At 59.5% G+C, this 23,512-nt stretch overlaps 2 protein-coding genes across 2 annotated transcripts; one reads left to right on the top strand and one right to left on the bottom strand.

Annotated features, from left to right (window-relative positions):
- The first annotated feature begins 1,134 nt into the window (after positions 1 to 1,134).
- KLHL40 (kelch like family member 40) lies at positions 1,135 to 14,449 on the top strand. The gene is made up of 6 exons (XM_022553777.2): positions 1,135 to 4,191; positions 5,698 to 5,858; positions 6,121 to 6,228; positions 6,424 to 6,609; positions 8,792 to 8,938; positions 9,799 to 14,449. The coding sequence occupies exons 1-6, from the start codon at positions 3,034 to 3,036 to the stop codon at positions 9,908 to 9,910; spliced, it is 1,872 nt and encodes a 623-aa protein (XP_022409485.1). The 5' UTR covers positions 1,135 to 3,033; the 3' UTR covers positions 9,911 to 14,449.
- On the bottom strand, positions 10,277 to 23,060 carry HHATL (hedgehog acyltransferase like). Its single transcript, XM_022553779.3, has 12 exons — positions 19,441 to 23,060; positions 17,685 to 17,803; positions 17,226 to 17,293; positions 16,564 to 16,677; positions 16,243 to 16,437; positions 15,666 to 15,875; positions 15,264 to 15,435; positions 14,616 to 14,760; positions 14,464 to 14,499; positions 11,523 to 11,724; positions 10,976 to 11,117; positions 10,277 to 10,789 (listed from the first exon to the last, which is right to left on the bottom strand). Exons 2-12 carry the CDS (start codon positions 17,788 to 17,790, stop codon positions 10,665 to 10,667), a joined length of 1,515 nt encoding a protein of 504 aa, XP_022409487.2. The 5' UTR covers positions 17,791 to 17,803; positions 19,441 to 23,060; the 3' UTR covers positions 10,277 to 10,664.
- Between the last annotated feature and the right edge of the window lie 452 nt (positions 23,061 to 23,512).

Genomic DNA, 23,512 nt, shown 5'->3' with positions numbered 1-23,512 from the left:
GAAGGTTTATGTCTTGGTGGGCTCCTTTTTCCTAACCCTAAAGTTTACCTTCTCCTCAGGACCACTTCAGGGGATTAAATTCCAAAGAGCTTGACTCTTTCTTTCACCCTGACACAGGAATGAGTTGGCCTGGGTCTAGAACTCAGGCTGGAAATCATTGCCCTCAGAATTTTAGATGCTGGCGCGTTTCTGTTGAGAAGCCCAGCGCCGTAACGTTTAAAAGGATGAAGTGAGATGACAGTTTCCTTTGATTCAACTACAAGCCCTGGAGTCCTGCTTCCTCCCTCCCACATCCGATCCCTGGGCATGTCCTTGGGTGAGAACAGAGTGGGTGGGGCAGAGATGACACAGGATTGGCCATGACTTAATGACTTGACAGTTGTTGAAATGGGATGCTGGGTACATGGGAGATCAGTATATCATTCTCTCTCTGGAAATACATGCATTTCCCATAATTATAATTTAAAAATAAACAGTGATTCCCCATTTCACTGAGGGGAAAAACTGAAGTCTGTACACTGGCCAGACATGATACCCCACCACAACCTCTCTGCCCTTATCTCCTTACTCACCTCCTCGTTCATTGTTCACTGGCCTCCTTGCTGTTCCTGGAACATGAGGGGTGCACTCCTGCCTCAGGGCCTTTGCTCAAGCTGTTCCCCTGCTTGGAAAGCTCCTCTGCATTGGCTTGAACCTGCTCAGGTGTAGTCCTCTCAGTGAGTCCATCCTGACTGTTCCACTTAAAGTTGTGACCACCTCCACCTGTCACTTCCCATGCCCCCTTCCCAGCTACTTGTCACCATAGCAGTTCTCATCTGACACCCCGTATATATTTATATATTTATTTGTTGCCCCCTCCCTCAACTGACGGTAAGCTCCATAAAGACAGGAATTGTTGCCCGATGTGTTCACTGCTGAATCCTCAACATTTAGAAGAGTGCACAGTAGGTTCTCAATGAATGGATGCGCCACTTGTAAACATTCTGGTAGAATGCCTGGTAGGAAATGAGCACCATGGAATTCATCATAATCTAAAAATATGTCATTGAGTCATCTGATAAATATAAGTTAATTGTTCAGTCAGTACCTCCTGTCCTGGTCTTTGGTAAATGAGACTCTGACTAACAGACTTTTTTTTTTTTTTTTTTTTTTTTTTTGCGGTACGCGGGCCTCTCACTGCTGTGGCCTCTCCCGTTGTGGGGCACAGGCTCCGGACACGCAGGCTCTGGACGCGCAGGCTCAGCGGCCATGGCTCATGGGCCCAGCCGCTCTGCGGCATGCGGGATCCTCCCGGACCGGGGCACGAACCCGCGTCCCCTGCATCGGCAGGCGGACTCCCAACCACCGCGCCACCAGGGAAGCCCTAACAGACATTTTTTGTTATTTGCAGGAAGCAGCAAGGTAGAAAGGGATTCCCACAGTCTTTGGAGGTAGGCAGATCTGCTTCGAATCCTGGCTCAGCCACTTGCCAGCTGTGTGACTTGGCCAAGCTGCTGAGCCTCTCGGAGCCTGGTCTCCTCACTGATGCTTCTTACTGGCAGTGCCCTGCAGTCCAGGGCCGGGCCGGAGGCCCCTGGGTGAGCCTTTGCCCTTTCTGAAAGACAGACAGGACAACCTCCAGGAACTGCCTGGGTGCTGTGCCCCTCTGGGAGCCGCTGGTGGGGTGAGCAAGCAGGTTGAAAGCACTGATCAGAGGGACAGGCAGTGACATCACTGAGATCACAGAACGGGGAGATGACTCAGTCCTGGCCCAGGCTGAGGCCCCCTCGCCAATCCCCCCTGCCCCCCGCAAGCCTGAGGTTATAAACAAGTGACTCAGAAGAATGGTGGGAGAATGCCCCATAGCAGTTCACACCAGTGTCTCGGGGGCTAAATTTAACCCACAGCTGCACCCTCTGGCACTTCGGGAACAAGTTAATCTTGGCGGCTGAGGCTGATGTGTGTGTGTGCATGTGTGGGGTAGGGGGAGGGTGGTCAGAGGTCCACAGCAGGGTGGGCATCGGGACCGGCTGTCCCAGACCTCTACCCCGATTCCATACATGCTAGACAGGGTGCAGGGGCCCCAAGGCTGCACAGGCTCAGGCCAAGCTTAGTATGGACCAAGAACCGAGCATAGGCAGCTTTCCTGGAATATTAAACTGAGTGTTATGTTTGTTTTTTGATCCCTGGGGGTTTAAACACCTAGAATGATTGAATCCTATGAAATTAAATCTTCTGGCATGTCTGACGACTTACAGGGTTAAACCCTGTGCCAGTGTACTCGCAGGGACACAGAACCTCAGTGCTTCCGAATCTCAGAAGAACTGAAGCCCTTAAAATTGAACTCGCCCATCTCTTCGCTGTGTAGGAAGGGAAACTGAGGCTCAACACAGGGATCTGGCTTTCCCAGGACCCCCAGGAAAGTGGTGACCTTGTTTATTTAAGTACCTTCTTGCTTCCTTGCACAGTCCAAGGAGGCTCTCAGAGCTGGGGCAGAAAGGGGAAAAGTCTTCCCACTTTAAAGTTGAGGCAACAGGGTCCCCATGCCCAAGCTCATTGAGCAGGAAACCCAAGCACACTGCGTCCAGGGGTGGCTGGAGCAAGATACACCCCAAGGAGGAGGCTAGAGGCACCTGGGTAGAAAGGCGGAGAAGGCATGGAGGAAGGGAGACCCTGGAAGAGGGACTCAAAGGCTTCCCTCTCCTTGGACTGAGGGGCGGAGCTTGGGTCATCCCCTCCCCTGAGGGGTATCACCCAACCAAGGAAAGCCGTCAAAGCCTCTCTGTGCTCCGTTTAGAAATGAGACAGCAAGGCCCTCATCTTTCAGGGAGGACAGAGACACCCCACCCCTATCCCATGAGCCCCTGGGCTGAGTCAAGACTGCTCTGGGAGGGGGCCTTAGCCCAGCTGTCCCCTCTGCGTCATGTGCAGGAGGCCAGGCAGCTCGCCTTACAGGGCCCAGTCCACCTCTATATATAGTCCGGCTCGGACAGCTGCGTAGACTGTGCGCGACCCAGCAAGAAGGCAGGGAGTGCGGAGAGAAGGCCACACACCATGGCGTCGGGCTTGGAGCAGGCGGAGGAGCAGCGGCTCTACCAGCAGACGCTCCTGCAGGACGGGCTCAAGGACATGCTGGATCACGGCAAGTTCCTCGACTGCGTGGTGCGGGTGGGTGAGCGCGAGTTCCCATGCCACCGCCTGGTGCTGGCTGCCTGCAGCCCCTACTTCCGGGCGCGCTTCCTGGCCGAGCCCGAGCGCGCGGGCGAGCTGCGCCTGGAGGAGGTGTCCCCTGACGTGGTGGCCCAGGTGCTACACTACCTGTACACGTCAGAGATCGCGCTGGACGAGGCAAGCGTGCAGGACCTGTTCGCCACGGCGCACCGCTTCCAGATCCCATCCATCTTCACCATCTGCGTGTCCTTCCTCCAGAAGCGCCTGTGCCTCGCCAACTGCCTGGCGGTCTTCCGCCTAGGCCTCCTGCTCGACTGCGCGCGCCTTGCCGTGGCCGCCCGCGACTTCATCTGCGCGCGCTTCTCGCTGGTGGCCCGCGACGCCGACTTCCTCGGGCTCTCGGCTGACGAGCTCATCGCCATCATCTCCAGCGATGGCCTCAACGTGGAGAAGGAGGAGGCCGTGTTCGAGGCGGTGATGAGATGGGCGAGCAGCGGCGACGCCGAGGGGCAGGCCGAGCGCCAGCGCTCGCTGCCCACCGTCTTCGAGAGCGTGCGCTGCCGCCTGCTGCCGCGCGCCTTCCTAGAGAGCCGCGTGGAGCGCCACCCTCTCGTGCGTGCCCAGCCTGAGCTGCTGCGCAAGGTGCAGATGGTGAAGGATGCACACGAGGGCCGCATCACCGTGCTGCGCAAGAAGAAGGAGAAGGGGAAAGAGGCAGCGGGGGCCAAGGCCACTGACAAGGGCACAGCCGAAGCCAAGGCAGAGGAGGATGAAGAGGAGGCCGAGCGCGTCCTACCCGGGATCCTCAATGACACCCTGCGCTTTGGCATGTTCCTACAGGACCTCATCTTCATGATCAGTGAGGAGGGCGCCGTGGCCTATGACCCGGCAGCCAACGAGTGCTACTGTGCCTCCCTCTCCACCCAGGTCCCCAAGAACCACGTCAGTCTAGTGACCAAGGAGAACCAGGTCTTCGTGGCTGGGGGCCTTTTCTACAATGAGGACAACAAAGAGGACCCCATGAGTGCTTACTTCTTGCAGGTGCCTGGCCAGCCTTGGGAGGGGCATGGCCAGTTCTGATTTCTGGGCAGCCCTGGGGCCCAGGAGAGGCCTGTGTCTACTTGTTGGGGAACGCCATTGGGCCTAGGCTGAGATGTAGACCCGGGAGGATGACTGACAGCCACTTGCCTGAAGGCTGAAGATAGTTATAGGCAGTTGACAATAAGATGCACAACTTCGGTGTCTCAGTTTCAGGGAGATGTCAGCCTCAGGATGGTCTGATATGTTGGAGGCCCTAGCTCTGCACAGCGGGTGGAGTCAGGGACAGTGAGAAGGAAGAACAAGGTCAGTGTAGGGGTCCTGGCCAACAACTATGCATGAGGCTGGGACTGGAATGTGGAACGGAGTGTCTCAAACAAAGGGACCATCCTCCCTTCCTCTCCCATTGCACAGATGGGGAAACTGAGGCCCAGGAAGGACCAGGAGAGTGGAGTGCCCAGTCCAAGTTATAATGTGACAGTGGGATCTCAGAGGGCAGGAATGGTTTTCTGGTGACCGGCCATGTAGGTGTGAGCCTTGCTAGTTGGGTGAATTCGGAGACATGGAGGGGAGGGTGCAGTGCTTCAGGCTGGGAACCAGTGAGCCGGGGACGGAGATGGGAAGGAGCCTGCAGTGTGCTGAGTGAGGCCTGACCAGGTTTGAGAGGAGTGAGGGACAGTGTGGTGCCAGGGTTAAGCTGGGGTGGGTGGGAGGGGGGGCATCTCTACCAGCCAAGGCACATCATGGGCACATTGTTTATTCTCTCTGGGCCTCTGTTCGTAAATGGGGATATTATTCTTCCTTGCTTGATAAGGTTGTTTGAAGGTTAATTGATGGTTATAAAGTGTTCAACAGCACAGTGCTCAGCCCTCAGAAAACTCTCCCAAAAGATGAGCCCCTAGTATGGTTATTAAAAGACTGTTGGGGGATATTTCCTGGTGGTCCAGTGGTTAGGACGCCACTCTCACTGCCGGGGGCCCAGGTTCAACCCCTGGTGGGGAAACTAAGATCCCACAAGCCGCAGGGGTGCGCCAGTAAAGAAAAAAAAAAAAACACCTGTTGGGGTACACAAGGTCGCAGACTTACACTGTAGATTTTAAGGGGTGAGTGGCTGTATTTGGATGTTTCCTGTGCAGTGGGATGGAGTGGAAAACAGGGAGCAGGCAGGCCTCAGTTCAGGAGTTGTGCTGGGGAAGGCCAGGACGGCAGCTGGGCCTCCCTCTCAGAGGCCCCTTCTCAGCTCTGTATGGGATGCCCCATCACGGTGCTATAACGGTGATCTCCCGGCACCTACGGGGTGTGGGACGGTCGGCTGTTCTCAGCCTGATAGGAGGAGAGGCACTGTCTCCAGGCACCGCCTCCAGTCTGCGCTGGCCCTACCTGGAGACCCGGACTCCTCTGTGACCTGGGGGTGGCCAGACGGGGCCGCGGTGGGGCCGGGCTGGGACTGGGGCGGTGGGTTGGTGGGGGACGTGGGGGGCGGTCGCTGACTGGCCACCCGGCCCGCAGTTTGACCACCTGGACTCAGAGTGGCTGGGGATGCCGCCGCTGCCCTCGCCGCGCTGCCTCTTCGGCCTGGGAGAGGCTCTTAACTCCATCTACGTGGTCGGCGGCCGAGAGCTCAAGGACGACGAGCGCAGCCTGGACTCGGTCATGTGCTACGACAGGCTGTGAGCGCGGCCTGGGGGCGGGGCCGAGGAGCCTGGGGGCTGGTCCAGGACGGCGGCGGGGCGTGGCGGGGGAGCGAGAGCCCAGGGCTAGGGGCGGAGGCGGGCTTGGGTCGGGGCTCGGCGGGGTTGGCAGGTGGGGTGGGAGCGAGGAGCTAAGAGGTCTGGGAGTTCCGGTAACGAATCGGGGGCGTCCCAATATGTGTTGGGTGGTGGGTGGATGCAGAGACGGGGGCTGAGAGCGCCCTACTCCCCTCCCCTCTAGGTCGTTCAAATGGGGCGAATCGGACCCGCTGCCTTATGCCGTGTACGGCCACTCTGTGCTCTCGCATATGGACCTTGTCTACGTCATTGGCGGCAAAGGTAGCGACAGGTGAGGCGCGGGCCAGGAAGGAGTGCAGCAGCCGGGTCGGCGGGTAGAACGGAAGCAGAGTCTCCCCGAGGCTGTCAGGGGTCTGTCCTGACTGCCTTGCGAGGCAGCTGGAGGGACTGGGCCAAGGGAAGAGGCGGCTCTGCTCCCGCCTCCTTCTTCTCACTCACTGCGCCCCCCCCCCCCGCCCCGCCACAGGAAGTGCCTGAACAAGATGTGCGTCTATGACCCTAAGAAGTTCGAGTGGAGGGAGCTGGCCCCCATGAAGACTGCCCGCTCACTCTTCGGGGCCATCATCCACGACGGCCGCATTTTTGTGGCTGCTGGGGTCACAGACACAGGGCTGACCAGTTCAGCTGAGGTGTACAACATCGTGGACGGCAAGTATGGCTGCTTCCCCCCTCCCTGCCCCCGTTCCACTGGACAGCCAGGGACGAAGGGCCCCACTGTACCAGCCCGGCTGTGTGGCTTTGGGCCTATGTCAGACCTCTCTGTGTCTGCCCTGGCAGGAAACATAGCCTCTGTCTTGAGTCTCCACTGTGCAGCTTGGACATCAGCACAGAACTAGCCCCTCTACTCCGATCAGCAGTGAGGTGGGCTTCCCCCACAAGGGTTGTGGCCAGCCTGGTCTGCAGGAGAGAGCTCCCCGGAGATGCCAGGTTCCTCATTCAGAGACTCGTACCAGGCACTGGCCTGGTGCTAGGGATACAGCAGTGACTGAGACAGAAGCTGCCCTGCCCTGGGAGATCAGGAAGAAAACTGAGCTGGCAGACCAGTGGGACTCAACCAGCTAAAGAGGTGGTGGGAGAAGGATGCCCAAAGGCAAAGGAAGGCTGGTGCCAAGGCATTTAGGAGAAAAAAGGCAGGCTTACTGGAGGAGAGGGCATTGGTCAGGTTGGATGGAGTGTGGTGGGTGAAGGGAGGTGGGGATTGTGGGTACTGGGGCTGGAGAGGGGGCAGTTGGGCTGAGGGACTTTATCCTGAGAGTAATGAAATGCCTCTGATGGGTTTTAAGCTCCCTTGTGCGTTTTCCTAAGATGCCTCATGGCAGCTCATGTAGAGAAGAGATTACGGATTTCCTAGGAGGCAGGGGTACAGCTGTATAGCAAGAAGTGATGGTGGTCTGGAGCTGGGGGTACAGCAGGGATGGGGCAGAGAGGATGCACTGGAGAAAGACTTAGGCCAGCGCTTTTCATGTGCCCATGAGTCCCTGGGGATCTCGCTCTGAATGCAGATTCTGATTCTCAGGTATGGGGAGGGGCCTCAGAGTATATTTCTAATAAACTCCCTCATGATGCTGACGCTGCCAGCCCAGGGACCATACTCAGTAGCAAGAGTTTAGCAGACAGAAGAAACAGGATGTAGCAACTGATTGGATGGTGGGGGTGAGAGGGAGAGGCGGACGCTTTTGAGTGAGGGTGAGAGGTCATTTATTTTTTTTTATATTAATTTATTCATTTATTTTTGGCTGCGTTGGGTCTTTGTTGCTGCGCGCGGGCTTTCTCTAGTTGCGGGGGCTGCTATTCATTGTGGTGCGCGGGCTTCTCATTGTGGTGGCTTCTCTTGTTGAGGAGCACGGGCTCTAGGCGTGCGGACTTCAGTAGTTGTGGCACCCGGGCTCAGTAGTTGTGGCTCGCAGGCTCAGTAGTTGTGGCACACGGGCTTAGCTGCTCCGCAGCATGTGGGATCTTCCCAGAACAGGGCTCGAACCCGTGTCCCCTGCATTGACAGATGGATTCTTAACCACTGTGCCACCAGGGAAGTCCCAAGGAGGTCATTTATTGAAGAACCGTTGGAGTTAGGTAGGAAAAGTGAGGGTCGAGTTAAAACATGTGGATTTGAGGTGACTGGGTGTCCAGGAGGAGCCCACTAGGGCAAAGAGAGAGCTCGAGGGTGAGATCTGGGGAGGGGGGACAGTACTCGGAGGGGACAAGCTCCCTCAGGGAGAGGATGTTAGTGGGAGAAGCCGAGGCCCAAGCTCTGGGGGCAGCAGGGGCAGATGCATTATTCAGCAAGGAATCCCAAGAGGTGAGGCTGGGAAGTGGGAAATGAAGAAAGTCACATCAGCAGAAGTGCATACTGTGGACCCTGGATTCCAGAGCCCTGTGGTGGCTGGGGACCCGAGAGCAGTTTTGGAGGGATGAAGACCCAACTTCGGGAGCCAGGGGAGGGGAGTGAAGGCACCTTGAGAGTCACTGGACCGTGAAGGGGAGAAAAGGGACGGGGCAGGAGTGCAAGGGACGGTCTCAATGGTCACTGAGGTAGCAAGCTGGAGTTGGTTCAGGAGCAAAGGCGGGACATTGGGGAGAGCCCTGGTGGGTTTCATGGGGCAGGTTGGATGGAATGACAAGGGGACAGCGGAGGGAGACGGGAGGGGCAAAAGAGTGGGGAAGAAGTGAAGACCAGAGGGCATCCCTGAAAGGTCGGGAAGCAGGTTGGGCTGGGAGCACGGGTGCCTGGGGGTCGGATTTTGCAGGCTGCAGGTGAAGCTGTGAGTGCTGGCGGGCTCGCTGCGGCCCCCCGGGGGCGGCTGAGGCACCTCCTCACGCCCCCTGCTTCCTGCCAGGTGGGCGCCCTTTGAGGCCTTCCCGCAAGAGCGCAGCTCGCTCAGCCTGGTCAGCCTGGCGGGCACGCTCTATGCCATCGGCGGCTTTGCCACACTGGAGACTGAGTCCGGGGAGCTGGTTCCCACAGAGCTCAACGACATCTGGAGGTGAGCCTGGCCCTAGGGAGGTGAGGGGAATCGTGAGCGAGGCCAGCTGGGCACCGAGGCAGCGCCCAGCAGGCTTATCTGTGGGCAGAGCTGATCCCTCTTCCAGGAAATCCTGTGGGGACAGGGCAGCAGACATGCCTCGCTCAGCCCAGGGTCTCTCCAGTTTGCTGGGAAAGTCTGGGTTTGCACACATGTCACCACGCCCCCCTGTGGGGCATCGACAGTGTCAATCAGGACCTGGTGCCAAAGTTAGGGCCCAGGCTCACAGAACCGGGCCCCAGGGAGGAGAGCAGGCCCTGAGAGGCAGCCAGCTCTTCCCTCTCCCCTCCCTCCTGAGGAGGAGAGCTGGGTCGGGATTGAGAAGTAGCTGGATCCCAGCTTCTCAGAGCCATTGCTTCTATGGCTGGTCCTAGCTGGGGGTGGAGGGGCGAGGTTTCGGCAGCCTGGGGCAGCTTCTGAACCTTCAGTGATGCTCAGTGCTGCAGGCAGCCTCTAGAGGGCAGTGCTGCTGGGAGGGCAGGACCCGGGGGGACTTCTCGGAGAGTTGAGTACAGAAATTCTCAAGAGGAGGGGTTTGGGGAGGTGCAGACCTTCCTGGAGGGAGGTGGACTTCAAGGAGTGTGGGCTTCCTGAGAGGGGGCTCTTCCTGGAAGGTAGGGCAGGTGTTCTTTGGGGGTGGGACCCTTTTCCCAGAGCGTGGGCGCTCTCCAAGAGCTGGCCTTCCTGGGGATGGGCCTGAGGCGGGGGGGCGGCACTCCCCAGGGGTGGCCTACTGCACCCAGCCACCCCTCCCTGCTGGGTCCCACCCAGGACTTGGCTGACCGAGCTCCTCGTCCGTGTCTCCACTCCTCCCACCCCAGGTACAATGAGGATGAGAAGAAGTGGGAGGGGGTCCTGCGGGAGATCGCCTATGCCGCTGGAGCCACCTTCCTACCTGTACGGCTCAACGTGCTGCGCCTGACCAAGCTGTGACCCGCCCAGAGGACCTGACCACGCGCCCCCCATGCTGCAGCCCACACAGGCCCAGCCTTCTGGGATGGGGGCTCCAGGGAGGAGTCTGGGAGAGGCAAAGCCCACCTGTATCCCATCCCATCACAGTGCCCGAGCGGCCGCTTCAGCCAGGAAGGGGAAATCGCTACCTGGAGCTAGCCTTTTGGGTGGGGACGAGAAACTTCTGGCCTCTCCGGTGTCTCCATATCCCCCGTGTTCCTGGTCCATGAGGCAGAACCTCGGGGGCTGGTCAGGCTGCATCCCGGCCCAGCCCCGGCCTGGCTGTGTGTGCCCGTAAACTCCCCACAGAACTCAGTCTCCTCGCCTGTCAGATGGGGGGGGGGGGTTCCCCATCGAGTGCACCTTGCAGCCTGGGTAAGTCTCCTGTAAGAAGAATAAAGTGCCTTCCGAGCAAGCAGCTCGGGGTCTGGGATCAGGTGCTCCAAGCGTCAGCGACCAGGTGGTTTGAAGACCTGGGGCTTCCGTGTTCAGCTGCTGGGCTGCCAAGGTCGGTGGTCTCTGCCCTCCACGTGTGTCTCCTACACGTTCTGTTTGCGCCAAGAGCTGGAGCCCCCTCCCTGAACCTCCAGCTCCTCATCCAGCCTGGACAGGGAGCCAGGAGACTGCCGGAGGAAGGGGCAGGGGAGAGCCAAAGCGCGGTAAAAAGTCTTTTATTGTATCAGTCAGGCCCCTCCCAGGAACAGCTGAGCAGAGCCCATCCCTCTCCCCCTCTCCCCTACTCGGGCTTCTCTTTGTCCTGCTTCTGCTCCTCCTCCAGCATCAGGGTTCGCTCTCGCTCTTTCACCAGCTGGACACCACAGTAGGTGACAAACAGGACGGCCAGCGTGGTCTGGGGGAACCCTGTGTGGGGAAGAGGTCATGCGCGCCTGGAAGCAGCTCCCCTTTCCCCCAGTGACTCTTCTCTCTCCCCGCTTGACTGTGCCTCCCTGCTGAGTCCCTGGGGAATTGCGGTGGGGTGGGGACATTTCAGGAGGTCACAGTCCTTGAGGTTGATACCTGGCATATTCCGTATCCCCCGTCCCTCACCTGTGAGTAGCAGGCGCCTGGCGACCAGCTCTGTGAACTCAAAGCTGTTCAGGCTTACAAGGTTGTACATGATGATGGCCCAGAAGTTCATGGCCCCAAAGATGGCTCGGACCCTGCGGGACATCTGCTCCGACAGAGAGGCCTGCTGGGTCCCGGACAACATAGGCAGTGAGGTAAGAGGCCCAGGGGAAAGAGGACGTGGCGGGTCAGAGGCCTTGCCTATGTGGCCACCTGGGTCCTGGGGATATGCCTGTGTCCCTGAGAGTCCCCGGTCAGCTCTCCCTCATTGTTAAAAGATGGGAAACTGAACTCTGGAGAGAGGGCAGGGCCTGAACAACACAGCCAGGCCCGGGTGCCCGCCGACCCTGCAGAAGGGAAGGGAGGGCCAGGTACCCACAGAGGGAGCCATTGCCCCGACGACCCGGAGGCGGGTGGTAGTGAGAAAGTTCTGGCCTGGCAGCCAGGTGTGGCTGGAAGACTCCAGAGAGCAGTAGTGCCACCCCCTCCAGTGCCCCAGACAACCCAGCCCCAGACCTTCCTTGCTCACCTCAATTCGTGCCAGGGGCCCCCACTCTGCCAGCTTCTGTACCCAGAGCTCAAAGTTGAGGCCAAAGCAGTTAAGGCATGACCACAAGTAGACAGTATCACAAGGTCCGAGCCACAGAGTGGTGATGGCAAATGTGGCCACAGTGGCCGCCAGCTCTGGGATCACCTCAGAGTGCTCCCCACCAACGTGGTCATACACGTACCTGCAGGCAAGGCGGGAAAAGGGGCCGCTGGGAGTGTGGGAAAAGGCAGGTGGGAGACGGGCAAAGGATACACAACGGGGGCAGCCTCCTCAACGCTATCATCCTGGGCACATTCAACACCCTGGACCTGAGGTGGCTGCTCCTCCTCTACCCAACTTCAAAATGTGGAGGGCTCAGCCTTGAACTTCCTGTCTTCTCTAGCTACCTTCATTTCTCCAAGCGATCTCATTCAGACTCTGAATACTGTCTCTATGCTGACAAGCCCCAAATCTGTCCCTCTAGTCTCTCTCCTGACTCATATATCCAGCTGTTACCAGACATCTCACATGAAGGACCAACTCCCCCATCCCTGCCCAAACCTACTTCATTCCCATCTCAGCTAATGATACCACCATCCATTCAGTTGCTGGCCAGAAGCCTTGGTGCCATCTTGGATTCTCAATTCCCCTCTCCACTCACATCCAGACCAGCAAATGCTATACGGGCTCCACTGGGTCCTGAGCACTGCTTATCACCTCCACTAACACCACCCTAGTCCAGGGGATCATCTCCTGTCACACAGATCATTGCAAGAGCCTCTTAAATCATCTCCCTGCTTCTGCCTCTGCCCCCTACTGTCCGTTGTCCACACAGCAGTTAGAGGCATCTTTTAACAGTGTAACCCAGCTCACCTCACTTCCACAATCACACCCTCCCGCGATAGCTCCTCATTACAGAATAAACTCAACCACCTTCCTGTGGCTAGAAGATGCCACGTCATCTGGTTTCTGCCTCCCTCCCTGACCTATCACCCACCACTCTCCCCTTCATTCACTATGCTGTCCCCTTACTGGTCTTTCTGATACTCAGACACACACAGCTGGCTCCTGTCTCAAGACCTCTGTACCTGTTGTTCCCTCTGCCTGGAATTCTCTTCTCCAAATTTCGTTATCACTCAAGTCTCAGTTCATCTCACAGAGGCCTACCCGAACCCCAACTAAAGAAGCTTCTACCCCATTACGCTCTTTTATTTTCTTCATAACACTTACCACTCTCTAAAATTATCTTTTTTTCTTTTAACCTGTTTATGGTCTGTTTCTCTCCACTAGGCTGTAAGTTCCATGAGTTCACAGCCTTTGTCATGTTCACTGCTGTATCCCCAGTGCCTAGAACAGTGCCTGGCACGTAGTAGATACTCAATAAATATTTGTTAAATAAATTCAGTAGAAGACCCATTGCTTAACCAGCCTCTCTGTTCCTTGACCTCCTCGTTTCACCAATGTTTCTTTTCCACTCCACCTCAGTCACCCACTCCCATGGCCACACCCCAACTTTTGCACCACTTGTTTGACTCCTTCCTAATTTCCATCCTTCACCCTGCCCCCCGCACCTGACCTGACTCCCTAGCTCCACTTCTTCAATCTCATTGACCTCCCCCTCACCTTCCTCATCTTGTGACCCCCTCCTATTTTTACCACCCTTCTTAACTGTATTCAATGAGTCATCATTACAAATAACCTAAAAACCCTTCTCCCTCACTTCTTCCTTCTTACCCATCTGGGAAAGCCCAATCACCCACATTCTCCTCACCTGCACCCAAGAAGCGAAGCCCTGATGGGAAAAACCCCACACCTTCACATATTAGAATCCATAAACCCACTACCCCCAACCCCACTTGAGCTGTCAGTGCCACGGTTTCTCTGGTCAGCGTCTTCTCTCAGGCTCTGCCGTGGCTACTCCACCTCATCTCTCCTGCACGTGTGAATGGGTGTGGTGATCTAGGCAGGAGGAGAGAGGCAGCATCTGTGTGCCTCCCTCCACCCCCAACCCTGCATCTCTCAGCTGATGACCTTGCCTCCTACTTCACGGAGAAAACCGAAGCTTTCAGGAGGAATCCCTCACCTTTCCACACTCACCTGCCATTCTTCTGCATCCACACCGGCCTTTCTTCCTTCTCCGTGGCCGCAGCCAGAGCTCTGCCTGGTTCCATCGCCTCCTCCCCTTCTCAGGGAGCTCCCTCCATCAATCACCCCTCTATCCTGCGCTGTCAACTTCCTCCTTTCTATTGAATGATTCCCCTCGGCACCCAAGCATGTCCCATTATTTCCTGTCTTTAAAACACCCACTTCTCCCTTCGGCCACTTCTGTGTGTCCCCCTTCAGTACCAGGCTTCTTCTAGGAGCTGTCCACACGGGAACTACCCTGCGGTTCCTCTGTCCCCCACGCCCCCAGCCCCGACTCCTCCCCGCCCCTGCCTCTCCAGGGAAAGGCTGAGAACCTCCATGCCACCCACGCTCACGCTCAGTCTCTGGCTTCCTTGACACCAGCAGCATCTGACCCAGTTGCCCCTACCATGCCAGGATGGTTTTCCCTTAGCTTCCAGGGTGTCCCACGGTCCTGCCTTTTCTCCTGCTCCTCTGACCGCTCCTTTCAGGCCCTTCTGCTGGCTCCTTCAACCAGAGTCCTTCCGGGCACACGACTTCCTGGGAGTCATCGCCCTCTCCTTCCTGATGCCCTCAATCCACGGCCAAGTGCTGTCCAGGCTGCCTGCTGTGTGTCTCCACTCCATTTCTCTCACCTCCAGGGGCCCCACCCAAGTCCAAACCTCTGTCTTTCGCTTCGACCTCTGCCATGACCTCCTCCCTCCCTCCCTGCTTCCTCTGGCCCAGAGGTGATCTTTGAAGACGTGGACCCACCCGGCCACGGCCCTGCTCAGCCACCTGGGGGATGGCTGTGACATCCCACCCCACCCCAACTCACCTGCAAAGCCAGTCGTTGATGCCACGGTCAAAGTGCCTGTGGGAGGAGAGCATACGGGTGGGAATCAGCCAGGAGATGAGCTCCGGGGCTTGGGGCAAGAGGCGAAGGGGAGGTGGGGATACCGGAGGCGAGTCCCCGGACCTCGCACTCACGTCTCGGAGAAGACGTAGAGCGCTGTGATGCACTTGGGAGGCTGGGGCGGGTCCAAGTGGTCGAGGCGCGCCACGGTGTTGACGACGCCGAAGAGGACGGCCGCCTTCACCCAGTCGTACACCAGGTTTGAGTAGGCTAGGCCAGCTGGGGACAAGGGGTCGTCACGGCCCGGGGGGCATTACACCGACCTTCCCCCCGTCCCCCACGCCACCCCGGGTCTTCCCAAATCCCGGGGAGGCGCGGAGCCCTGCCCTCCCCTACAGACACACTCTCCCCAGCTCGGGGTGGGGGTGGGGGTGGGGGTATCCTTGCGCCCCGGCCGCCCCCACGGAGGCCCCGCCCCCACGTCCTGGGGGGAGGGGCTGGCCCCTGGGAGACCCTATCCGGCTGGGGAAATCAGCCCTAGGCCTCGGCGAGGTGGGCGGCCTCTGTCTGGTACCACTGCCCGGTGTCACGGGGCAAACCTACCTCCAAGTCCCACGCGTTTCAAAGGCTAAATCCCCGCTCCCCCACCCTGCGATAGGTGCTGTCCCCCGGGGCGCCAGCTTCCCCAGCTGTGACTCCGCCGCCGTTGGGGCGCAGAGGGTCCGTCCTTCTCAAGTGGCGGCCCCGTCCCCATCCCTGTTCTGGGCCCGGCGCGCACCCACCGAGGGCGCTGTCCGGGAGGCGGCTGGCGAACTTGAGGTCGTTGGGGATGGTGAGGATGTAGAAGAAGTGGAAGAAGATGTCCACGGCCACGATGGCTACCACGCTGAGGCCCGCCTGGGCCCGGATGCGCCACAGCTCGCCCTCTCGCCGCACCGGCTCCACCTGGCTCACCTGAGGGACGGCTAGGGTCTGAGTGGGGGAGGTAAGCCCTGCGCGAGGAGCCCTGTCTGAGCGGTGAGTCACGAACTAGCTGTCTGGGGATGCGAGGGTGAGGGGAGACGCGGCTTCATCCTGGCAACGCTGCGAGTGGAGACACGGGCCCCTCTGGGGCCTGAGGGGGGTTCACTTCCGCCCGGGGGGGGCGCAGTTCTGTCTTGGGAGCCCACAGGGTGTCCCCTCACCTGAGCGTGGAAGCGATCAAAGGTCATAATGGGCCCGAAGAAGAAGAAGGGCAGGTAGAAATTGTACTTGAGCAGGTCAGCTAGGGAGTAGCGGCGGTCAGGGTGGGCACAGCTCTCCAGCGCAAAGCTGGTACAACGCAGCACCGTGAAGCCGCTGCCCCCGTGAAACAGCACCTCTTGAAGATCAAAAGTCCCTGTTACAAACCCGCTCTGGATGGGAGAGAACAGGCCGCCAGCTCACCAGGGTGCCCCTTGTCTCTGGGAAGCCCACCCAGCCTCCTGCAGGGGCCCAGCCTGGTTCTGCCGTCACCCTCTCTGCCAGCGCCCGTCAACACTGGCCACCTAGGGCCAATTTCATAAGTGCTGGGGCAGAGAAGGGAAGGAGCTGGACGTGTCTCTGCTGCGGTGGAGGCGACCACCTTGTGGGCAGGGCATGCTCCATGGTCAGAGGCTTGAAGACGGGTGGGAAAGTGAAGGAAGTGCTTGGGGAGACTTAGGAGGCAAACGTTTCGGATGGGGTGAGAGGTTTGGGGTCCTATCCCTGCACCCTCCACCCCTGCCCCGCCCCAGCACACACCTGCCAGGAGATGAGGGGGTCCAGCTTGAAAGAGGCAAGGCTGGCCAGGCCGAGGCCGAGACAGAGCCAGGGCTGGTGCAAGAGTGAGACAACATAGAGGCCCACGCAGTGGCCAAGCAGCAGCAGCAGGTACCAAGGGCCCATCGTGCCCACCACCGCCAGGGCCCCGTACACAGCATACATCCAGGAGCGGAGCTGTGGACAGGGAGAAGGCTTCGTCTACCTCTCCATGTGAACGGAGGTGGGAGCCCAGGATGGCTTCCCTGCAACCCTTGTGGCTGAGGGGGAGGGGGAGGCAGGGGGAGCTCAGGTCCAGCTCACCTGGGGGGCAACCATAGTGCAGAGTTTCGCAAACAGCACGTGTCCGGAGAGAGCGAAGAAGATGGCGTTGCGGAAGGAGGTGAACCACATCACCCACTCGAAGTCAGCCACGTCCTGGGGCAGGCCCAGGCAGGTTAAGGTGGGGCGGGGGCAGAGTGGGCTGGCACTTGGGCTGGTCAGAGTCTCAACCCCTTCCCTGCCCCCAGAGTCTTCTTGTGCATTAGAGGAGAGCAACGGCTGAGGTCCCTGCCTTCCCCTCTGAGGGAAGTACCAGGAAGGTAGGTAGAGAGGAATGAGGGGCACCACGTGGGCTGCCCTGCTGCTCCGAGCTCCCCCTCTGTCCAGCACATTGCCTGACATTCCACCATTATTGCGTTGTTCCTGGGGAGGATGGTGCTGGAGGCCCTGCGGAAGCCCGTCTCGGTTTGTTTCCTAAATGAGCAGGGTCTGAGGCAGGCTTGGTTTGGCCCCAGGAGGACGGAGGAGGGGCCAGTGGAGAAAACGAAGATGCTGAAACTTCAAGCCAGAGACCTTCCCCATTGCCAGCCCTGTGTTATGTGGGACCATTAGGAACAGGGGAGAGCGGGGAAGGGTTTGGGACAGGAGAGACGGGCCAGGGATCAGAGACCCCGGTCACGGACCCTGCGCTGCGGGAGACCTACCATCTTCCGGCCAATGTACTCCCAGCCAGGTCGCACAGACTCCCGGAAGGCTTTCCTGTGGGCCCCACCTGAGAACAGAGTCTGGTCTCAGGGCGCTTCACACCCACACCTGCCTCTACAGCAAGGCTGATGCCACCCTCGGGGGACGGGAGAGGGCCTGGGTCTCTCTCTGCCTCTGCTTCTCTCTGGGTCTCACTGTGTGTCTGGGGCCAGGTCTCTGTATCCCTGAGTGTCTGAGACACACTCTCTCTCTCTTTCTCTGGCTCTGCCCAGGTCTCTGTCAGTGTGCTTCTGCATTTGAGTCTCCCTGTGGCTGCATCTGACTCAACCCCCTAGCCCCAAGGCCTAGGGACTGCCCTTGAGTCTGGAGCCTCTAAGTTTCTGGCCTTGCTGGGTGGAGCCCTGAGACCCCCAGCGGAAGAACGGTCCCACCCCTCTGTCCCGGGGCCCAGCTGTTACCTTGTGAAGCCTCAAAGAGGCCCCGGCCAGCATAGCCTAGGGCCCCGCTCAGCACCAGGGAGTACAGGCCCAGCTCTGCTGCGGGCAAGGCTGTCTTGACGCCCATAGCCTGGATGGGGCTGAGGGAGACAGATTGGGTGAGGGCACTGCTGCCCCCCGGCCCTGCCTAGCCCAGTTCATGGTCCCCACTGAGGTGGAGCGGTCCCCATTCTGAAGAGAGACAGCCCCTTGGGCATCTCATGCCATCGTTCTCCCCGCCCATCTCCCACTCCTCCCAGGCCCCCTGCCATTTGGTGCCGCATCCTAGCCGATACTCTCGGCCCCTCCCCCTTCCCACTGAAGGCTCTAGAAAGCATTGTCTTCACTCTAGGCCGGCCTTCTACACCTTCATTCACTCCTCCATACCTTCCAGGTGGGCCGGTCCCCACCCTCTGCTCAAACTGCGCCTCCAAGGCCTCAGATGACTTTCTTGTGGAGAAACTCCCTCTGCATCACCTCAGTCATATTTCTGGCCCCTAGGGTTCCCACTCCCCTCAGTAAGTCTCTATCAACTCCTGACAAATCCACCCCTCCTCCGGGCCCCTTTCTCTGATTCCATACCCTCCTGAGCTGCCTTTACTTCCTGTGACCTCCCCACGGGAGGAGGGAGGTCTAGCCTATAGCTTCTCATTGACCCCCATTACGCCAACCAGCCCCTGAGCCCCAGCCTGCCATATCCCTGGTTCCTGCCTGTGTCCGTGGCCACACCTGCCCACTCTCTCAGTGCTCTGTGTATCCAGGCCCTGGATGCCAGCTGGAGGCTGTGCTATTTGAAGAAGTGCCCTGGGGTAGTGGGTGTGGGGCTAGGCTGGGCCAGGCCACCGGGGAGTGTGCTGGCCGCTGCCCAAGGTGCTGACCAGCATTGGGCTCAGGGTGAGCCTGGCCACTCCCTCCTGCCAGGGCCTAGCTCATCCCCAGGAGTCCTCCTGGGTCATCCCTGGGACCTAAGCTAGCACCTGTGCCCTCTCTATCCTGCTCCGGCCTGACCCGTGGCCATCCTTTCAGGCTGGGCTGAGCGAGGTGGCTGGCATGGCCCTCTCTCCCGCCCCAGATCCTCTAAATCTCCCTCACCAATTCCAAAACCAGCTCTCCTGGGCCGCCACCGTCGGCATTCTCCCCATTACACAGATGGAGGGCTCATGGACCAGAGAGGGGCAGGGACCTGTCAAGGTCACACAGCGGACCAGGGACAGGATTGAGTGTTCTCAGTGAGCCCCCCTGCAGTCTCTGATCGGAGAAGACCGTCCGCTGCCCCTGCCCCTACCAGCGGCCTGCCGGACCTGACTTCTACGCCGCTGGCCTGAGGGCTGACGCACCTCCCCACGGGCCGGGTGGGGGTAGGGAGGCCCTGAGGATCGGGTTAAGGGAGCAGAAGCTTGAAACCGGAGCACGGTGAAGAGCCTGCGAAATAGCTTTGTCAGCTGCCTCCCACTCTCCACTTTCCAATTTTAGCTCCCCGTGGCTGGTGCCGGGTGTCCCCTGTGAGGCCTCTGTGAGCAAGGCCAGGGCTGGCCCCCAGCCTGGGACCTCTCCTGATAGACCCCAGACCTGGGCCAGCCTGTGGACAGAGGAGTGCCCCCTGCCCACTGACCTGCCCGCCTGAGGTATACCTGGAGTAAAGCCCACTTTGGGGCCTGAGGTTTGCGATGAGGGGCCTGGGGTGGGCTCTACAGGTCTCAAGGACCCCGTAGTGGCTACATCCCTGGCTGGCACTGACCTTGAGGAAGCTGTGAGGGACCCTGGCACACTGCCCACCTCGGGGCTCTGGGGTCCTGCGTCCGACCGTGCGACCGTCCGACCAGCTGGGCTCTGGGGCCCCGGTGCGGTGTGTCCAGCTCTGGGGTCCCCACGCCCTCGAGGCTGTGAACGGTGAGTGGTGCCAGCAGGAGGGGTGGGGGACGAGGAGGGCAGGGAGGAGGTGGCCTTTCTGGAGCGGAGCTGCGCGAAGTGGAGCAGAGCTGAGTGCTGCAGAGCTGCTGGCCACAGGGAGCTGCAGGGAGGATTGGGGAGGGGCAGAAGGGGTGGCCATTGGCATAGGCTCAGACAGGGACACCTGGACCTCACTTCGACCTCCCTCCCCTGGTCCGTACAGCCTGTGTCTCCTTCTCACTGCTGGCCAGGACGCTCCTCTTCCAGGAAGACTTCCAGGTGGCCCCCGCTGGCCTCTCTAGGCTTGTGAGCTACGCCCCCACCATGCAGACACACACTCATACCATGCCCACACTTCCATGAATTCCAGCGCACACCTTTCCATGTGAATTCCCAACGGCTGTCCCACGGCACACCCACCTCGCCCCCTGCCCTGGTCCATTTCATCAGGCAGAGAATCCTGGCTGGCCAGGCATCATTGCCTGGGGGTGGACTGACTTGCCTAGTGGAATTGTAACTGGCAAGAGACATGTGGGCCCTATACTCCAGCCCTGTCCCATAGGGAGCTGACCAGGTGGAGGGGAGCTAGCAGGGTCACTTGAGCGGGTCCTTGGAGTGGCTGACATCCTCTCCACGGCAGGGTGGAGGCAGACGGCACTGTTACTAAGCAACCAGGACTCCTCTGGGGGAGGGGAGTGGGGGGACAGGGCCCTCACTCTGGGAAGGGGCAGCTGAGGCCTCAGCGCAGCCTACCTGATGCAGAGGGGTATCCTGAAGGCCACCCCACCGTGGCCTCAGAGCCCAGCTGGTTGGACGGATGCATGGTTGGATGCAGGACCTCGGCGCTCCATGGTGGGCAGTGTGCCAGGGTCCCTCACAACCTCCCCAAGGCCAGTGCCACCCAGGGATCCAGCTACTCTGGGGTCCTTTGGGATGAGGATCTCAGAGTCTGTGAGGGCCCGTTTATGCATGTGCATGGGGGACAGGGTCTGGAGGGTAGAAGGAGCTGTGTGACTATAATGAGTCACAAGACAGGTCCTGGAGCCCGTGCTGACCCTCTGAGCCCAGTCATAGGCTCAGCGGAGACTAGAGGAGGAAGAAGTGTTCTCCTACCCCGACCCTCAGCAGGGGCACTTCCAGGGCCTGAGCAAGGCCTGGGAGGGAGAGTGCCCTCCCTTCCCACAATACCCGGAGGCGCTGAGCTTCCTCTCAGCACACACTCCCCACAGAGTGACACGGAGGCCTGCACGGCGGGTCCCTGACTCTGAGAAGCATGAACGGTGATTACTGCACTGGAGGGGCTGCGTGCGGGCTGCAGTCATGGATCATGGGTGCTAGAGAAGGCCAGTGTCGGGGAGGGGGTGTGTCTGAGCCAGACTGTGGGCGTTAAGGAGGGCTTCCTGGAGGAGGTGGGGCACCCGAGTAGAGTCCTGAGGTAGAGTCAGTGGTTGTTAGAGGAGAAATAAGTTAATCACAGTTCTGAGGCTGTACCTGGATTAACTCTTTTTAATGTCACCACAACCTCTAGGGAAGTGGTTACCATTTTCCCCAGTTGATAGAAGGGGAAACTGACGAACAGGAGGTTAGATTAAGTCACTGGCTCAGCCGCAGGAGCTTCTGGAGTTGATTGACCTGCAGGGGCAAGAACCCAGCTCACCCACACCTGGTGCTGGCTGAGACCAGCCTGAGCCGGCCATGCAGCTGGTGCCCTCGTGAGGCTCCAAGAGAATGGCTCTGGGAGGCAGACAGGGTGCTCTGGCTTCACCGTTAAGAGCACAGGTACAGCCAGCTGACTTGAGCCTGAGCTCCGCCTTGCTGGCAACCCACTTCTCTGAGCCTCAGATACTCATCTGTAAATGGGCACACTGCCGGCCCTGACCTCACTGGGCTCTTGGGGGGATTCGATGGCTCACTCCGTGGCCAGGGCCTGGCTCACTGAACTGCTCATAAAGAGAGGCTGTTAGAGAGGCTGAGACCCCTCGCTCCAGAGGCCAAGACAGGCAGCGCTCACACACAGCAGGAGGAGGGGTCCACCGGGCCACCGCGTGCGGTGGGGTCTGTAGGGAGCTTGGCTTGTGGGGATGGCAGGCGGGTAGAGGGCTAGGGAGGCCCCTTGGACCTGGGGCCGGACAGCCTGAGGCCAGCTTCCCCCGAGTGAGGGGTGGTGAGGGGAGGGCACCTGGTGCCCACAAAACGAGGGGCAGGAAGTGACTGGGCTAAGACCAGCAAGGGCTACCGGGAAAGATGGGCAGGGGGCCAGTTCTCTCAAGTCTCAAAGTCCTTTTCATTTGTTTCTTGTTGTCGCTCAAAGTAAAAAGTCGGGGAAAGTGTGTGTGTGGTATGTTGTTTATGGCGTGTGTGTGTGTGTGTGTGTGTGTGTGTAAGGCTCAGGGACTATAGGAGATACGGTGTGTGTGCAGGAGAGGGGGTGCGTGGGCAGAGACTTCCTTGTGGGGTGGCCGTGAGCTCGCTGGAGGAGGGGATGGCGAGGCTAGTTCTGGCCGCTGGATGCGAGGGCCCAGAGGAGTCCTCTTGCTGCAGGCCCCCCTGACCCGGCCTCCTGAGAGCAGGGGAGGGCCCAGGGACATGGGGGCGTGTTTGGGGCTTGAATCAGCCTGAGCCAGACCGCAGCCTTGTCCAATTCGGCTGTGGTGCCCCAAAGGCCCCCAAGGGGACAGTGGCCAAGTCACACCCATGGCTCAGCCGGGTCTCAGCTGTCAGTGTCGGAACCTGAGCGCCCAGGCCTACAGCCTGGCGTGCGGCCAGGGAGAGTCCTCACGTGAGGCGTCTCCACCCCCGGCCTCACTGCTTGCTGTTCCTCCGCTCTCCAGGCACCTGTCTCCCGTTCCCACCACCTCGTGGCTCCGGGTAGGGACCTCAGCGTTCCCATCTGTGAAAGGCAGGTCCAGCCCACCTGCTGCCCACCTGCCTGAGGGCTGGGAGGTCCTCCTCAGGGCCGCAGGGACAGGCGGTGCTGCTCAGGAGGGGCCACAGGCACTAACCTGGACAGACCAGGTTGCCGCGCTCCGTGCCTGGCCCACCTTCAGGGCCCCAGCCCTTGGTCCTTCTGACAACGCTTTCTTCTCCTGGGCCTTCCCCTCCCCACCCCCTTACCCACCCACACCCCAGGGAGATTGGAAGGACAGCCCTCACCCCACCCAGACCTGGGCATTGAGCCCGGAAGCCAACAGGAAAGGTGGGAAGCTCTGAGATACGGCTTTCTGTCTCTGCATATCCCCAACCCATCCCGCCCCGTCGCGGCGCTCTATTTCCCACGCCTCTCTGACCGGACAGGCAGCTCCCTGAAGGCCGCAGCAGCAAGTCAGATTCACCTCTGGGCCCCTCACAGGCCTGGAGAGGCTGGTATGCAGTTGGCACTCGATGACTGCTTGATGGCCAGCTGGCTCGGTAGATGGTGGCCTGGGAATCTGTCTCCCCAGCTGATCTGGGGCTTCCAGGAGCTCGGGGACTGAGTCTGCCTCACCTGGCACCCCCTTGCCTAGGGCAGAGTAATTGCTTAACAAGTATGTGTGGAACTAATAGAGGTAATACTGTTGGCTGACGTTTATTGAGCGCCTACTGTGTGCCAGCCGCTGCACTAGCACTTGGCACATTTTAACTCAGTGAGTCCTGAAGAGGGATTCTGCTGGGGGAATGGAGCAGACCTGCTCTAAGCACACGCGTGTAAGTGTGTGTGTGTGTGTGTGTGTGTGTGTGTGTGTATGTAGACGCACATTCCCGCTCGTGAAGACCGGTCACTTGTGTCACTTGTGCAGTGGCTCACATATGCGGCATACATACCGTGAACCCCCTCCATGGGGGAAGCTACCTGGGGCTTCTGGGACCCTGTCTGCTCGAGCCCTTCCTCGGGGATGGGGCTGAGGAGGGACTCCATGCTGGCCCCGCTACTCGGAGCCCCG

The sequence above is a fragment of the Delphinapterus leucas genome, chromosome 10, assembly GCF_059928025.1.
Source record: "Delphinapterus leucas isolate spDelLeu-1000000601 "Yukka" chromosome 10, BTC_Dleu_Yukka2, whole genome shotgun sequence".
Lineage (NCBI taxonomy): Eukaryota > Metazoa > Chordata > Mammalia > Artiodactyla > Monodontidae > Delphinapterus > Delphinapterus leucas.
Note: the sequence above shows the minus strand (reverse complement) of the source record. Positions and strands in the feature narration are given on the sequence as shown.

Excerpts from the sequence above, each read along its gene's own strand:
- KLHL40 (XM_022553777.2), top strand. The coding sequence starts at position 3,034 with ATGGCGTCGGGCTTGGAGCAGGCGGAGGAGCAGCGGCTCTACCAGCAG. Across the intron at positions 4,192-5,697 it reads TGAGTGCTTACTTCTTGCAG|TTTGACCACCTGGACTCAGA; the intron begins GTGCCTGGCCAG and ends CCCGGCCCGCAG. Across the intron at positions 6,229-6,423 it reads GGCGGCAAAGGTAGCGACAG|GAAGTGCCTGAACAAGATGT; the intron begins GTGAGGCGCGGG and ends GCCCCGCCACAG.
- HHATL (XM_022553779.3), bottom strand. The coding sequence starts at position 17,790 with ATGGGCGTCAAGACAGCCTTGCCCGCAGCAGAGCTGGGCCTGTACTCC. Across the intron at positions 17,294-17,684 it reads CCTCTTTGAGGCTTCACAAG|GTGGGGCCCACAGGAAAGCC; the intron begins GTAACAGCTGGG and ends CTCTGTTCTCAG. Across the intron at positions 11,118-11,522 it reads GGCCCCTGGCACGAATTGAG|GCCTCTCTGTCGGAGCAGAT; the intron begins GTGAGCAAGGAA and ends GGGACCCAGCAG.